Source organism: Condylostylus longicornis, unplaced genomic scaffold (genome assembly GCF_029603195.1).
Source record: "Condylostylus longicornis isolate FDR11 unplaced genomic scaffold, ASM2960319v2 ptg000004l, whole genome shotgun sequence".
Lineage (NCBI taxonomy): Eukaryota > Metazoa > Arthropoda > Insecta > Diptera > Dolichopodidae > Condylostylus > Condylostylus longicornis.
In genome coordinates, this window is record NW_026577973.1 from 1,790,038 (window position 1) to 1,807,953 (window position 17,916).

A 17,916-nucleotide genomic window follows, 5' to 3' on the forward strand; every position below is an offset into this window, starting at 1 on the left:
TAAAATTATACTGCATATACAGATATACATATGTATATATATGTATGTGTACTATAAAAATAAATATGTATAATATTATCAATATATTTTATTGACTAAAAACCCCAAACACAAAAAAAAAAAACAAAATATCATAATAATAATTATAATATTATATTATATTGGATAACCACCAATTCTAGCTCGAACCAAATTTTAATCAATATGTACATTATTATAAATATATATTACAAAAGATTAAAAATAATTATAAATATTATGTAGCCATCACCTACACAAGATAGCATAATAAAACATGAGGCAAATATTAAAAAATAAGGAAAACTTATTAATAAAATATAGATGGAATATGTACATGTACAATTAAAGAACATATAAATAAATTAAATAAATTTAAAGTATAATATTAAAGGTATAATAATATGTACATATATATAACATATGTTTGTATTATACTTTATACACATTGCAATTCTTATTGTAATTACAAAAATTATCATAAGATTTTATAGAATATAGTGGCATGTCAAAAGGTCGAATAATTTAGGTAATTCAATAAAAATTCATAACAAAAACTCTATATACACATAAAATTAAAAAATAAATTTTTATTTTATTTTTCTTTTTCAAGTACTCGCACATACATATGTAGGACTTAAAATTCACTTAAAATTTTAATTAAAATTCTGGTGATTTCAAAATAAATCTCTTATATTATAATGTTTTAATAGAGATTTCCTTAAAATAATTTTTATCGCATAATTATGAAAATCTTATGAAATTTGGATGCATTTCAGTATTTAATAATTTTCCTAATTTAATTGGTATTTAATAATTTTCCTAATTTATGTTAATTATTAGGTATAATAATTCTTTACAATTTTAAAGGTTTAAATGTCCTCATAATATCCTGGAGAAACATGCTATTGTAAATATACTATAAAGCCTCAATTTGGTCTTTAGATATACCGGTGCATTCCATTAATATTTTTAAACAAAATATACAATTTAATTTCAAAATTTTTTAAAATTTTAAGATATTTCATTCATATACCTTTTCCTTTTTAAAAACTTGAAAATATTATAGAAATTAAATAAAATTTTTAATAATATTGATTTTTGAATATTTTTAATGTAAAATTTTAAATCGAATCTATTGAAAAAAAAATTCGATCTTATGACATAAAACTATTAAAATAATCATATTATATTAAGTTTAGTGTTCTAGATAAAACAAGGAGATAACAATTTAGTTAGATATTATATAAAACGAAGTAGAAATAATAAAATAACATATTAAATATTATATAATATGCAAAACAACTAAGAAAAAACAAATTTACCAATTAAAATTTACATAATTCTAAAAAATATTATTAACTATAGTTCTAAAATCTTTCCCATCATGTAATAGAAATGTATGTAACAAAATTAACCCACCACCATTATAAAATTTAAATAGAAAATAATTAAAAAATTTATTAAATAAAACAAATTGCTATTATTTTTATTTTCTTATTTTTTTTGTTTATATATATATAAATATAAATAAATAAGTATACAATAAATTAAATAAATACATATATATATGTATATTTTAATAGAATTTTATTTATATAAAAATCAATTAGAAAATTGAAATTAAAAACAAAATTTGGAATATTTGTAAATGCATTCAATATAAATTTATACATACCTATAATTTGTAGTATAACACATATTATGGAAAACTAATATTATTCAAATTAATATAAAATAAAATTATATACCTATATATATAAGCAGTGCCGGATTTACAAATGGACTAAACAAGTTGCAGTCTAAGACTAAGCCATTGGAAGGAATACAAAATCAATAATTCACTTATTTTTAGTAACAAATATATATATATACATATAAAATTTTAATAAAATTAACTGAAATTAATGATAAATTTTATAAATTCTTAATAGCTCATTCAGTTTTTGAACAATATTATGATTTTTCGATTAATTACGCAACTTAACAGTGTTCATTATGATTTGAATAGAATTTCCTTATATAAATTGTATATGTTTGTAAGTAAGTGATTTGTTTTAATTTTACATTTATAAGCAAAAGCGATATTTTCTTGAAAAAATTTATAACGGAAGACTTTACTTCAAACTTGTACTATTTAACTATACAACCACAAATTTTTAACGCCAACTTTTCGGACTGTGCATATTCTTGCTCACCCAATGAAATCTATTAGCCTGCGATTCCTGAAATGGTAAATCTAGTTCTGTATATACTATAGTATATTTATATATATATTTATATCATAATATGAACCTATTTATATTTAAGCATTAACTTAATCCCCCCAAAAAAAATTAAACTATAAATGTTGTATGCATGTTGTGTCTAGGCTTAAGATTATTTTTATTGAATAATTTAAACACAAAAAAAAAAACAAATATACGCTTAAAATTTGAAATAAAAACATTATGTGTGTTAAAAAATTAAAAGAAGATTAGCTTTATCAATATAAGACAAAAAAAAAAAGAAATGTACATAAAAAATAAAACTAAAACGCAAATCCCACCGACTTTACTGTAGTAAGTAAGAAATCAAAAATAAAAATTTTGTTTGCATTCAAAAACATCTGGACAATGCACAAACAAATACATGTAAAACAAAAAGAAAAACATAAAGAAAAATAAGTTATGTATTAACATTTTATTTCCTGTAATTATAAACTAGTAGTAATTATTTTCTATATGATTACTATAATTATAATATATTATTATGTACATAAATACTTATACATATATACAGAAAAATTAAAATACATAATATATTATTATTAAGAAAGATATACAGTCATATACATATACCGAATACCTACATAAATAGTATATAAAATATTTTACATGTATATGCACATTATATACAATTTATGTATATGAATATGTTAAAAAAATATTAATATAATACTATGTAAGGATAAAATGTGTAATGTTATACCTATTTATATCAGCAAAGTAAAAAAAAAAAAAGAGAGAACAGGATAAATAATAAAATTATTAAATAAAAATAAACATTTTTTTGTGTAAAACTGAATGGAATAAAATATCAAATAAAAATTCATTTGTCTTTAATTTATTTTTGTTAATTTAACAACTAAAACATCTCTATAGCTTTAAATGATAAAATTGGGTCAGAACAACGGTTTGTAAAATAGCACTTTTTCCTTCTACAAATGAAAATAGTGCTCTTAAAAACATTCTCTTATATTTTAATTTATCTAGTTTAATATCATCATTATAATCTCAATTATATTCACAAAATTTTTAACAAGGAAAATCTCCATATACTTTTACGCATATTCGAACTTGCTTAATAGAAACTATCTTAAAATCACGCAATTCTCAACACCAAAATTTTTAATTTTATTCAATTTCGCTCGCTTAAAATCACATAATTAGAGTTTGACAAAAAAAATCCAGCAATTCTACTCGTTTGACAAAAAAAAGGAGCAACTCTTACTGTTTTGTAAAAACAAAAAGTGTATTTTAATTTGATCAGCCATTTTTCATTTCTATACTGAATTATGCTATGTTGTAAATTTTTAGGTCTTTAAGGGGCTCCAACTTTTACAGTAGGGGGAGGGATAAGGAAAAAGAGTATTAATACTGTATTACTACATATGAGAAGCCAAAGATATTTAATTTATTTTATCCCAACAGTGTTATTATATCCACATATTATTCGACATTATTATTTGAAATAACAAAATCTTATTGTGTTTTTTTCTTATAACAAAATTTGTACAACTGTTATAATACATACACAAAATAAATTTCATAAATTATTTCGAAGTTTTCTTATAACTTTATAATTTCAGTTTTTTAAATAATTTTGAAAACAAAACTTAAAGTCGACGAAAGTTGTCCGATGAAATGTAAGCTCGAGATTATGATATACGGTTATTATAGTATATTAACTGCATAATAAATGTTATATGTAACTCAAAAAACTCTACTGATACAAGACATTTATTAAGCGTTTAAGCGTGTTTTGTAACAAACAAGAAAAATTCTTTAAATTAAGTGTATCCCTCTTCGTTTTTTTTATTCTTTACAAATAAGGGTAGACTACAACCAAAGTTTAATGTTTTATTTAGTTCACGAAAACCTTAAATATATACATACATACTTATGAAAAAATTTCTAAATCAAAGAAATTTTCAATATCCCAGCAACCAAACATAAAGTTAAATCAATACGTTAAAAAAAAATATCTATTTTTCAGAAAAATTTTCTAAACTAATAAACTTAACACATACATAAATTTAATAATTTCAAAACTAAAATAATGAAATTCGTATTAAGAGAATTAATTGAAAATCATGGAAATTTATTTAAAAATATTGTTTCAGAAATTATGAGAGAATGTAGTAGAGTTAATTATAAACCTACATTAGAATTAGTACAATATAGCAGTTTAATATTTCTGTTGGATCCAGAGCAAAATATTACATTTGAAAGTGATAAAGAAACTGTTCAATCATTTGTTGATTATTGTGTTAAAAAAATTATTGGTGAATAATTCAAATTAATTAAGTTGTATAATTTAATTTAATATAATAAATTCATTTACATTAAGTATATACATACTACTTTCTTTTATAGATAATGAATCGCCTTTCATTAAAACGTTTGCACTACAGCATAATTTTCTTGAAACAAATTTTGATGTCAAATCTTATACTGGAAGAAGTGTTCTAAGTGAAGCCCTTTTAATGAAAGTTGACACATTATTCAACGAAATTGTTGACTTTGAACCGTTAACAAAAGAAGATTATGATAGTTTATTTAAAAAAATTTTATATGATATTATTATAAGTAATAAGCTTGGAAATCCTGCAAATCCTGTGGTAGGTAATTTACTTTTTGAATTATACGCACAATATAATATGTAATTAGCATTAATTTGAAAGTAAAATACATCACGTATATTACATATAATATTATTATTTACCACATCACATTAAAATTTATATTTAAAATACACGATACTTGAAGGGCTGATCAAAGAATTCAACCGTTGCGCTGACAACAACATGTCCAATTTCGATCCTAAAATAGAAACAATATCAACATTTAAATGACCATATTTCAGTTGTAGCACAGTTAAAAGTGTACAGCAATCACAACTTATAAGTTGAATTGTGTAAATCTTATTAGGTACTACGAGGTTGCAATTAAAGATTATCCAATTTAGTTTAGAAATTAAAAAAAATGATTGCTAGAATTAAAAAAAACTGCATCAATGTACTTTTGCGACACAAATATGTTGACATAATAAAATGTATAGATATATATACAACGAATATATAAATTATACAACAATATTGTATAGATTATTTTTAAATACTTAACTCTATTTATTACACATAAACACTATTATTTAGATTGTGAAAGAAGTTACAAATGCACTTAAGAGCGTTATGACAAGACAAGATTTACTAGAATTTGCTAGTATGAAAAGAAAACGTAGAACAGACACATTAACAGAAATGCGTAAAATTGTATGCGGAATTATGATTTTTAATCAAGATGCTGGAGAGTGTGGACATGATATGCGAAATAGTAAGTCATCTTAATACAAATTACATAATATATACACATACATATAATTTTGTTCTTGCTTATTAAGTATATACATATATAAACTGATAGCACAACACAACGCATATGATAAATACATATGTGCATATGTATATGTGGTACATTAATTTAATGATGATAAGTTACATCATTTATATAGTTACATAATTTAACAGATCTAATTGTTTTAATTTTTAAATTTATTTTCTTCGTATATTATAATACATATATATTTATTTGCATATACATATATATACACATGCATATTACATATTAAAAATCATAATTGTAAAATTATTGTTGCCAATTTAAAAAAAATTTAATGAAATCATTTTAAACGAAAACTTATGTTATAATTTTGAACTTATTTTTATATATTCCTCTCTACTATTTTATTGTTATCGTTTAGTAATAAATGATGTTAGCATGGCTTTTAAAAACACCAGGAGCGCAATTAACGAATCATTGCAGCGTGCATCGAAGCAAGTGTTTGAATGTAATCAAACTATACAAAATTCGTACACCATAGACTTTAATTCCGACACAATTACATTTAGTGTTGAAGATGAAAAGTTAATTAACGAATTTAAAGAAATGTTGATCTTACTAATTCAGCACGAATTTTATATAAAGAAATTGGCTTTAATTATATCAATGATAAGAAAAGAGATAGATGATTATTTTAAACAATTTCGGTCAACCCTCAAGCAATTACATGAATCTGTACAATATCGTGTTGCTGTGCCCACAGAAATGGTTTTTGTAAGTTAAATATTTTTTATAGCTATGTGCTTAGGTTTGTACATAAATTTCCACACGCTTTTAGCCATATTTTTCAGAATTAGCCGATATTTGGCAAAACCTTTGGAATTATTTATATTTTATGGTTGAAATTAATAGATTAAATGAAAAACTTAATGAAATTGCCACAACGAAAAATTACGAAACTTTATTAAAGAAAATGAAAGATCAAACAACGAAAACTCTTTTAGTGAAATTTCAAGAGGACCATTCAAAAATCGTTCCAACAGATGAATTCGAATGGATAGATCACTTTCCCGAAACTGAAGCGGTAAGTTAGTAAAATATTTAGGCAAATAAGATAAAAATAAAGTTTTTATCAACACATTTTCGAATCTTTAAGTTCTTAATTTCATTTATTTTTTTAAGTGTTATCCTTTAATTATTTTTAATATTGAATCTCTGTTTACTGTTCAAAATAAAAGTAGCTTTTCATTAGAATTTACTGCTGTGCTATACGAAATAATATTTTTTTTGAGATTTCAACATGCATACACACTTTATTTGTAAAATATTTAAAATTTAACATTTTTTAGAAACGATGTCCTATACTTCAATTTTGTGCATACATATTTTGCATTAGCAATGGAGTGTTAATACCGTCGGCAATAAATATTGGTGTTTTAAAATATCAAGATCGATTATATGCATTTAGTCACATAAAGTATGCAAGAATTTTTGCTACTAATGTACGAAAATTTGAAAATAAGTTTATGGAAACCGTTAGGCGAAATGTTCAACTAATAGTTTATTTAGGATTATATAACGATATAAAAGAATATAATTTCTTACCAGATATGGCTAAAGTAGATATAGCTACCGATAATCAATTTCAAAAATCTGTCGAAATTCAAACAGAACTACATCCAGTCCCATGTTACTTAAAAAAAAATTACACTCATAGTTTATGGGAAATAAGAAGACGGTGCCTTACAATGCATAGGCTAAGTAATTGTGTTACAAATTCAACACAAACTGACATGTCATATTATAAATGATCTACGACCTTACAAACTAATTTGGATAAAGAAGAGAAATCCACACAAACTAAAAAAAGTATTACAACAAGCACTAGAGAATAAAATGTACATAATTCATATTTTGAAAATAAAATAAAATTTTAAAGTAACCTAAGCATGTCATCTCATTTTTTCATCATTTCATCAATATAATATTAAGGTAAACGTAGTACTTGCATAATGCTAAGTTTACCTTAAGTTTAACCTAATCCAATTTTTTGAGATAAAAATAATAATTATAGTTTAATTTTACAATGTATACACATATTTTTCCATCATTCGATATCGATACATCGATACTGCAATGTTATTGAAGCTTGGTTAATTTTCATGTTTCTTACCATCACTAATTTGTAATGACATTTTTCTAAATGACAATTCTAATGTCACTGCTGTTTAGGTGTTTGGTACTCAACAAATGTCATTTCAACTCAATGTACAAACAAATTCACTTTCAGTATTTACCTAAAGAGCTGTTCACGTAAATAGAATAAAAGTACATACATCAATTCATCAATAATAATAAGTTTATATACCCAAAAAGTCAGAATATATTTATCTGCGTGAGTGTTATAAAACGGTAAAATGTCGAGGAAAGAAGCATTGTCTCAATTTATTAATCAAATTCATGGCAGACCCGTAGTGGTTAAACTTAACAGTGGCGTGGATTACCGAGGTGTTCTAGCTTGTTTAGATGGCTACATGAATATTGCCTTGGATCAGACAGAGGAATATGTAAATGGACAGCTAAAAAATAAATATGGAGATGCATTTATACGCGGAAATAATGTTTTATATATATCAACACAAAAAAGGCGTATTTAACAAATTGTATTTATTATTTATAATAAACTTTTTCTAATTGTGTATTTATGAGGTTATTTTTTAAGGACTTAACGATCAAATGATATGAATTATTGCCAAAACTGCATTTATGTAATTGCAATAAGGCACAAAACAATAAAAACAACACTTCAAATGCTTCAAATTTTATTTTTAGTCATCCTTATGTCAATACATACATTTAAATGTAAATCTTAAACTTACTTACATTATACATGTATTTTTGAAAAAAAAACCTTCTATATTTATTGATTCTTTTAAAAATAGTGATTGAGATAAAACATGGTTCAACATTTATGTCGTATATTTTAAAAAAAAACATTTATTAACTTCATTTTAAAATAAAGAATTAAATTTTCTTTGCAATTCTTAAAAACAGAAAAGCATTTTATTGTTCACTAGCGGTATTAATTAAGGAAATGTGGTTTTAGGTACTTCAACATACCAAAGGTACGGAATTTTTTTACGCCCATAATTTTATGTAAATCTTCATCACAAATAGCGTATTGTTTATTTTTAGGATCGTACAGATTTCGTTCTTTGATAACGGCCCACATTTTCTTCACAACTTCATGCCGAGGCATTTCCTCCGCTCCCATAAATGAAGCAAGTTCTGGTGATAATTTATATGCTCTAGTAAACCCTGTTCCTTTACCTTTTCCTTTTGAGGCTCCCTAATTGCACAAACATATAAAAAAAAACAACTAAAATATGTATATAGTAATATTTTTTAGGCAACTTACTTTTTTTGTTTCGCCATTACCAGCTTTCTTTCTACTTCCACCTCCTCCTCTTGTCTTTTTAGGGCTATATTCTTCGGCAGATCCATCATCATCATCATCATTGTCACTTTCACTACCATTGGTTTTCTTCTTTTTTGCTGCTTTCTTTGCGGGTGGGGCCTTTCTTTTAACAGGGGACTTCACTTCTTCTTCTTCTTCTGAATTTTCCTCTTCACCTTCTGATTTTGCTTCCGAATTGACAAAGTCCATTACGATACTATCAATTTCATCTTTTCGACTTATCAAATCACATCCTAGTTTTGCTTGTAGTTGTAAGCGTACTTTTTTTGCAGAAAGAACACTCAAATCAGCGTCTTTTAAAATATCTACAATTAAAAACATAAAACAAATATAATAATTAACTTATTAAACTAGTTTAATTTAAATAACATTTTGTCTTTCAGGAAGAATATTTTCGGAAACTTGTTTCTCTTAAAACTGTAATATCAATATTCCAGAAATAGAAATGATCTACACAGTAAATTCATGTGTATGTAAATCTCTATTATTCGAAAATATTTTTTGTTCAAGTTAAGGTTATGTTTTATGCAATTATTTTAAGATTTACATTTACTGAAATCCGTAAAGCATTTAAAAATGCTGTTATAATCAACAAATATTTTTGCATTATCTTATGACTACTTCAAAAAGATAAAACAGTCACTTTAATTCGGAATTTAATTATTTCAAATTGTTTAATTTTACACTATTAAATCATAGAATGATGCTATGCTGTACGTACCATTGATTTCTTTTTTCAACGTCTGTTTCGATATTGTAGCCATGATTACAAAAAATGTTATTTAAAATTATTTAATATAATCTGCGTTATATTTTTGAAATAAAAATAATTTTTTATTATCTTTAAAAAAGCCGCCACAAATTTCTTTACCACACAAAAATTTTTAATTTTTCAAATAACAAAAATAAAAAGAAGAACAACAACTGAAAATTGAAATGATTTATAAGTCAAACTAAAGTTTGCTTTTTGCAACTGTGTTGTCGTATAGCTTAAATATTATTACTTTTTAAAAATGGCGATTTTATTCCACTCCCTTTATGTCAAATTATGCATTACTTCATATAATCCAATATTTCCCAATAAACCCGTCTTTGTATATCGCGAAGTGAATAATTTGTAGTTTTTACGGAGTAAAATTTTTAATTGTTTTTGAATTGCTAAATGTAGGTAGATAGCTAATGCCTTTTGATATAAGAAGTAATTTAAATATAAACTTTATTTAATTGATTAGATATAAATTGCCTATTAAGTTGATAATATTATATTTTCTTATATGATTTTGACAATTGTTTTAGTAAAATTAGTGAACTTAAAATTAGTTATGAAATTTTTAAAATTAAAAGAAATAATTTTTTAATTACTTTTCCATGATACTTTTCATCTTGTGACTGCTTAACTTCCGCTATATCGTATTGTTAAAGAATAATCGATAAAGATTACCCTGATCATTCTAGAGATCAAATTGTTAGGAGTAGGTTTGTCAGTTCACCGATATTTGAGTTATTTTCATTTTTATTTGGTTTATTTTATATTATTCAATTTTAAAATTTTATAATTTGAATTCTATTTACACAAAATTTTCAATCAGTCTTAGATTATTTCTATGTAGAAAATTGATAGGTGTAATATTTTTAGATTTAATTTAAGTGCCAGTCTTGTCTATTCTTAATACGTCTATTATTTACTATTCAGGCATTAAATTTGTAAAATTTACTGTAAAGTGTCAAAAATCAAAATATTTTTTTAATCTGATAGCAAAAAATTTGTAACATTGAATTAAAAATTAAATTAAAACAAGTTATTTTAAACAAATTTTCCAAAATCTTTATGTTCTCTTTCCAAAATTAAAAATTATCTTTAATAAAAAGTTCATTATATAGAAAAGATGAAAAAAGGCGGTTAATTAAATGTCATTGAAAGATGAATATTTTGGCGGTTCTTAGATGATTTTTACTTGGGATTATAAGTAAATAGAAGGAAGGTAAAGATATGAAAAATTTGTGAATGGTGATTAATATAAAATTTAATAATATATGTATATATAAGAAATGGGTATTACAGGGCTAATACCGTTTTTGGAAAAAGCTTCAACAAAAATTAATATAAAGGTGAATTTTATTTGGAATTACAAGATACATATTATTTATGTAAAGAAAATACAAATGATTTTAGGATTTAAAAGGATGTACTGTAGCTATTGATACCTATTGTTGGCTCCACAGAGGAGCATATGGATGTGCCGAGAAGCTCAGTCGTGGTGAAAGCACGAACATGTATATTATTGTAATGTTAATATGTTAAACAGAAAGTTATTTATTTTTGTTTTTAGACATATTTTGTACTGTATGAAATTTGTAAATATGCTTTTGTCTCTAAATATTAAGCCAATTATGATTTTCGATGGTAGACATTTACCCGCTAAGGCATTGACAGAAAGCAGAAGACGTGAAAATCGAAATCAAGCCAAAAAACGAGCAGCAGAACTATTAAGACTTGGACAAATTGATGAAGCAAAGGTTCAAATGAGGCGTTGCATTGATATTACACACGATATGGTAATTGAGTTAATGAAAGAATGCCGTAAACGAAACGTAGATTGCTTAGTTGCACCTTATGAAGCAGATGCCCAATTAGCTTATTTGAATAGAAAAAACGTTGCTCAATATGTTATAACCGAAGATTCCGACTTAACCCTTTTTGGCGCCAGTAGAATAATTTTCAAGCTAGATTTAACTGGTAACTGTTTATTGGTTGATGCAGAAAAGTTGCATTTGGCAATGGGATGTAAACCAGAAAACTATTCATTCGATAAATTTCGTAATATGTGCATATTGTCTGGTTGTGATTATTTAGATTCACTGCCCGGGATAGGACTAGCGAAAGCGTGTAAGTTCGTTTTAAGAATAGATGATAGCGACATGGAAAGTGCTTTAAAAAAGCTCCCGCGACATTTAAATTTAAGAAATTTAGTAGTAAGCGAGGATTATATTAGTGAATTCTTAAAAGCTGAAGCTACATTTAAATTTATGTACGTATATGATCCTTTTCAACGAAAAATGGTTCGACTTAATGAAATACCGAAGGATATGAAAAATTTTGAAGTATTATGTTCAAACGCAGGATCTTTATTAGATGATGAAATAGCTTATAATTTAGCCCTGGGAAATTTAAACCCATTTACACTTGATAAAGTAGATGATTGGCAGCCAAACTCTGGATATAATTCCCAAGTAAATATTCCAACTAGGTTAGTTTGATTTAATTATATGCATATATGTATTTTTTTCTAGGTTGCAGTTAATGACTCAAAACACCAAACATCAAAGTTAAAACATCCAAGTATTTGGGATTTGAATTTCAAACCACACAATGTAAAAAGACAAACCAGCATTAATGCATTCACCTTTAGAAAAATTAAATATTCTTCCATTGATGATTCAGGAGAACTAGGGGATAATAAGTAAGTAAAAAATAATGCAAATTTTCAAAATAGCAATTTCCAAGTTTTAATTTGTTGAAGAAATCTCTTTGATTCAGAATGAATATTAATACTCTAAATGAACTCAACTTTCAAAGAAAGTTTTTATTTAGAGTTATGGAATTTTACCTTCAGCAAGTTCAACATTTAAGTTATTTTTAAAAAAATGATCGATATGTGATTTTTGTAATATTTTTTAGTCAGGATGAATGCCACATAGCATCTTTGTATTCCATGCATAGTCCGCCGCTAAAAAAAAGTAGAAGTTCTGAATCTCCAGATAAACTAGAAAATTTTCCTATTATGATACAAAGCAATCGTAATCCATTTGCAAAGTCATTATCTCATTCTTGCGAAGAAAACAATGTAACTAACTCCTCTGATCCCGATACATTACCAAGACTGCGTAAATTAGAACGCTTAAGTAAATTTGAGCGTACTGTGATCAATGACTCAAAAGAAATTAAAAGTAGGTTTTTCACTTCAAATGCTTTACTAGTACAAAAATTAAATAAATCCGAAGATAATCAAGAAGAAAGTGGGTTTAGTCTAATTGCTAAACAATCCAGAAAAGAGGGAATATCTCCCGAAGAAGGGAACAGCAATGAAAATTTTGAAACATTAGATTTAGTAGAAGATAATTCTCACACTGAAGTTGACGAAATTTCAAAAGATTTTGAAAAAACTCAAAACATGTATGTTTCAATGGAAGAATTCGAGTTCAATAACAAAAAAATTGTCACCACTGACACGGATATTATTGAAATATCAGATTCAGAACTTGATTTAAAATCAAAGACTAAAAGAATTGTAAGTTCCTTACAATAAAAAAAAATATTTATCGTTCTTGTATTAAATGTATTTAATTTATATCATTTTCATTTGATATTTTTACTTTAAGATTCCTCGATTGGGACTGCCTCGAAAAAAATCGACTAATAAAATGAATGGAGTTGCGGACACTAATTCACAAACACGTTTAAGTATGTTTGGCTTTAAAAAGAAGTAAGTATGAAACTATAAAAGTAGTTTTGAACTTTTTTTTTGACTTGATGTTTTTGTTGTAGGGAACTCTTAAAAAGATAATTAAGCAACTGACAGTGATATGAAAATAATTTTTGTATGTTGTATAATTTAATTTATTTAGCTTATGGTTTTTGAAATATATATACATATGTACATATTTATGCATTATATGTTTATATTTATGGTTTGTGCATTATATGTACTTTATATACTCAAAATTTTTATACGTTCCAGGGCTCGAAGTTTCAATTATTCAATAAATTAATTTTAGCTTGAAAGCATTTAATAGTTTTAAGAACTTGTATTTAGTAATTTGATTATAATTTTTTGTAGTTTGATCAGAAATGTTTTTTGATTTTTGTAAATCTAATCCTAAAGTACATGATGAAAAATCTGCTAAAAATATTTTTAATATATTAAAGTAACTTTATGTAAAAATAAAAAACCTAATTTTAAAAGTTAATTCAGTTTTTGGAAAAATTTAAAATATCTTATAATAAAAAAAAAGTTATAAAAGATATTCTATTATTTTTAGCCTTATAGAGATTTTACATTATTTCGACTTTTGGGATTTTCTTTAAAAACGCTAAATTGAAATGCATAATAAATAAAACAATTATCATCATATCTTTAACTTGCTATATTTATTGTTTTTTTTTTCGTAATTGAATTTATTTGATTAAGAAATTTAAGTTACTAACTCTTATCTTAATTTCAGCCAATCTGGTAGACAAATATTTAAATATTTGATAAATTTTATACAACTATTTTACAGGTTGCAAATATATATTCATTATATAATCGTGCCTAATTAATTTTTAAATTGAATTAAATACAAAAGTTACATTATTAATTTATAATTCGTTTTTTTTTTATTTTAACTTTACGTGAGTAATACAAAGTTTTTTCTTTGGTTCTAAGGTAACTAACTATACCATCAAATTTTTTGATTTTTTGTTGTAAAGATTTTAAAAGTAAATTTATGTTAATATTTAAACATAAAAAATGAATCAAAATCTACTTAATCAAATTTAGTTTATAGCAATATAATATTAAGTTTTGGCAACATTTGTAAATTTAAAAACAAAAACCTGCAGAAGTGTAATATTTTTAAAAAGTTGCAATTTATTAATGTATTAAACAGTCACTTGTAACGTTTTTTCAATAAGTTGTACGATTGTTAAAATACCTTTCTAATTTTTTTTTTGCAAATTAAATTAATTAAAATATTTTAAACGAAACCATTTGAAAAACTGTAATTTTTTAAGTTTATTTAAATAAAGTCTTCAACAAAAATTTTTGAATATTTTGTGTAGACGTTTTAATTTTAAATTCCGTTCATTATTATAGCAGCATAGAAAATTCGTTCAATATTAAACATGACCGTTAAAATTAATATAATTTAACTAGTTTTTGCGTAAACATTAAAATTATCTTTAATTTATTCCACTGCAGCAGATTTTCTTTTATAAAAAGTATACAAATAGATTTAGTTTTCTACTAAGTTAAATCAGAAAAGATGGGAAAAATTTAATTTAAGTTTAAAAATTCTTTGTTCTTTTTTCAAATAAAAAACATAAAAACATATAAAAACATTACAAAAGTTGTAAAAAATTTAAATTAGTCAAAATTTTTTATATGTATGTATGTATAATCAAATAGTTGAAAATTTATTTCCAAGCTGTTTTTATTAGATTCTACTCTTATCTCTTAATATTATGTTTTTTTTCTTTTCGATTTACTTAATCATTGTGTCAGTCTAACCTAATTTAATATCATCTCCAGAATAATTTATTTAAAAGAACACAAAACGCTTTTGTTTAGTGTTAATAAAATATACAAATTATAAAAAAAAGAAACTAAATTTTTTAATTAAAAAATTAACAAAATCAACAACAGGAGGATTGTTCAGGTTCAGCAACAACTAAATTAAAATCAAGGTTATTTGGTCTTGTAAAACCTGTTTTAATACCATCCCATCCATCTTCTACTTTATATTCACCACTTTTTATTCTTGCATATATTTCCTGGCTAACCATTCTAAATGCTTCTTCAACATTTACCCCAGTGCGAGCTGAAGTTTCTACAAAATGTAAATCATGCTGTTTAGAAAATGCTTGAGCTTCTTCAGTTGTAACTTCACGCCTACCACCCATATTGTTGACTAGATCCAGTTTTGCTCCAACTAGCGCAAAAACTGGACGATGCGGTTCAATGTGTCTTTGTGCTTCCATCATCCATACTGGTATATGCTCAAAACTTGCATGATTTGTGATATCATAAACTAATAAGACACCAACAGAATTACGATAATAAGACTTTGTAATTGAACGGAAACGTTCCTGTCCGGCTGTATCCCAAAGTTGCAATTTAACTCGAGTGCCATCTTTCATTTCAATTAATCTGGCAAAAAAATCTACTCCAACAGTAGGATCCGATAACTCTGCAAACTTTCCATCAGTGAAAAATTTTAACAATGATGATTTTCCTACGGTCGAATCTCCGATCAAAATAAGACGAAATTGATAATCAAAAATCGGCTCCACCATGATTTACATCAACAAAAAACTAGAAATTTTATTTGACAGCTTAGGTCCTGTATTGAAAATGTATTATTAGAACTTTTGACGTATTTTTTTACAGTTCTTTTATCAAGTAACCCAGAATTTGTTTTCTATGTAATATTACACTACTGCGTATTTCATATAATTTTATTTCTTGTTAATCTTTGTTTTCTATAGAATATTTTTTATGTATTTATGCTAATGACAAAATGTCAATAATCCAGCGTGTATGGTGATCTAAAATTAATAATTTATGAGTTTTCAAAATTTAGCACCTATTTATGTATATTTTTCACGATTATTAAGTATGTAGGTGCATAGTTTATTATATAAATAAATATTGCACAAATGTACCTTTCTTTTTCGATCATCAGTGTTTACCAACAAGTCTGAGTTTTTATCAATTACGAAATTTTCGCTTTGATATAAAATATCTACGAGAAAAATAATTATTAAAATTTATGTTCACAAAAATAATTATTTCACTAACGGCCTGAGTAATATAAGCACTTATTCGATCTACGAATGTTTTTAAGAATTCTAATCCAAGAAATTGAATTAATAAATCAAGTATTTCTAAAATCATTTGATTATACACTTTGTATGTGTTTTCAGGAAAAGTCAATCAAGTGAAAATTCACAATGGCTTTTTAATTGTCAAATCATGGCGTTGCCAATTGCAGAAAAATTATACTCGAAAAATAATGCAATATGAAAGTATGTACTTATAAAAAAATATTTTGTTCAGTACGTGACGTGTAAAAAATACATAACGCAAATTTAATTTTTTGCGTAGTCTTTTTAGGAGTAAATTATATTCGATTGCGGTTTAAGATTTGTCACTGTTTGTTTAAGGATGGTTAGGTGATGTATCAATTTTTGTTCTATTAGTTTGGAGATTTTTATCACATTTTGAGAACATCCTTATAAAATACTTATATTTTTTGTTATTTCTCATTTATTTAATTTGTGTTTCGTTTCTCACGTGTTCTTACTTATTATTATGTGCTTACAATAAATTAATAAGTAATATATGCTACGTACATATGTATATATGTATGTATACAATTTTTTCTTATTTCTTTAATAGACGATTTTATTGTTTTGGAATTGGAATAATAAATAATTTTGGAACTCGATAATAATTTAAAAACTAAAGTTTGAAATTTTAGGAAACCATTTCAAAAATTCTCTCGGAATTACAATGATGTAATTTTAAAAATTAATAATAATTTCGATTAAATATGTTTTTAATTTCTTTTATAAAATTTTTAAATTGCTTATGAGCAGAATGAGGGGAGTATGCACATACTTATGTGAAAGAGAATTTTATTAAAAATTTTAAAGGAAACGTAAGAAAATGTGTATAAAAAGACGTACACTGTACATATGTATGTATGTATGTATGTATGTATATTTAAAAATTTTCAAACGTTTTGCTTACAAAAATTGCAAAATTCATATTGACTGCGTTGCATTTTAAAATTTTCTAAAAACAAATACAATAAAGAAATTTTATTTTATAGGAGGTGTCAAAAACATGAATGAAATCTTTTTAACTTCCTAAGAACATGAATGAAAGCACCATTATTTGTCTTTGCCAATTATTTATCCTCTTATATTCGATCAAATATTAAACCTCGGTACTAATTAATAGAAAACTAAGGTATATACTAGATATAAAAGTCGGAAACTGTATTAAAATATTGAGTCGAGCTACGATCCTGTAATCAAATCTTTATTTAATT

General features: G+C 24.6%; 5 protein-coding genes across 5 annotated transcripts; 3 read left to right on the forward strand and 2 right to left on the reverse strand.

The window, feature by feature from the left end:
- Window positions 1–4,338: 4,338 nt before the first annotated feature.
- Window positions 4,339–7,432, forward strand: LOC129612429 (cilia- and flagella-associated protein 206). Its single transcript, XM_055526019.1, has 6 exons — window positions 4,339–4,564; window positions 4,656–4,900; window positions 5,438–5,615; window positions 6,043–6,395; window positions 6,460–6,705; window positions 6,971–7,432. The coding sequence occupies exons 1-6, from the start codon at window positions 4,339–4,341 to the stop codon at window positions 7,430–7,432; spliced, it is 1,710 nt and encodes a 569-aa protein (XP_055381994.1).
- Window positions 7,433–7,883: 451 nt separating this feature from the next.
- LOC129610454 (U6 snRNA-associated Sm-like protein LSm6) lies at window positions 7,884–8,471 on the forward strand. The gene is made up of 2 exons (XM_055523052.1): window positions 7,884–8,284; window positions 8,344–8,471. Exon 1 carries the CDS (start codon window positions 8,039–8,041, stop codon window positions 8,276–8,278), a length of 240 nt encoding a protein of 79 aa, XP_055379027.1. The 5' UTR covers window positions 7,884–8,038; the 3' UTR covers window positions 8,279–8,284; window positions 8,344–8,471.
- A 79-nt stretch (window positions 8,472–8,550) lies between these two features.
- LOC129610444 (uncharacterized) lies at window positions 8,551–10,030 on the reverse strand. The gene is made up of 3 exons (XM_055523040.1): window positions 9,821–10,030; window positions 9,040–9,404; window positions 8,551–8,970 (listed from the first exon to the last, which is right to left on the reverse strand). Exons 1-3 carry the CDS (start codon window positions 9,861–9,863, stop codon window positions 8,704–8,706), a joined length of 675 nt encoding a protein of 224 aa, XP_055379015.1. The 5' UTR covers window positions 9,864–10,030; the 3' UTR covers window positions 8,551–8,703.
- A 971-nt stretch (window positions 10,031–11,001) lies between these two features.
- LOC129612438 (exonuclease 1) lies at window positions 11,002–14,108 on the forward strand. Its single transcript, XM_055526029.1, has 7 exons — window positions 11,002–11,208; window positions 11,273–11,373; window positions 11,430–12,330; window positions 12,391–12,560; window positions 12,779–13,388; window positions 13,480–13,583; window positions 13,646–14,108. Exons 1-7 carry the CDS (start codon window positions 11,149–11,151, stop codon window positions 13,662–13,664), a joined length of 1,965 nt encoding a protein of 654 aa, XP_055382004.1. The 5' UTR covers window positions 11,002–11,148; the 3' UTR covers window positions 13,665–14,108.
- A 121-nt stretch (window positions 14,109–14,229) lies between these two features.
- On the reverse strand, window positions 14,230–16,782 carry LOC129608019 (ras-related protein Rab-39B). Its single transcript, XM_055519321.1, has 3 exons — window positions 16,659–16,782; window positions 16,523–16,602; window positions 14,230–16,405 (listed from the first exon to the last, which is right to left on the reverse strand). Exon 3 carries the CDS (start codon window positions 16,151–16,153, stop codon window positions 15,494–15,496), a length of 660 nt encoding a protein of 219 aa, XP_055375296.1. The 5' UTR covers window positions 16,154–16,405; window positions 16,523–16,602; window positions 16,659–16,782; the 3' UTR covers window positions 14,230–15,493.
- Window positions 16,783–17,916: the final 1,134 nt, after the last annotated feature.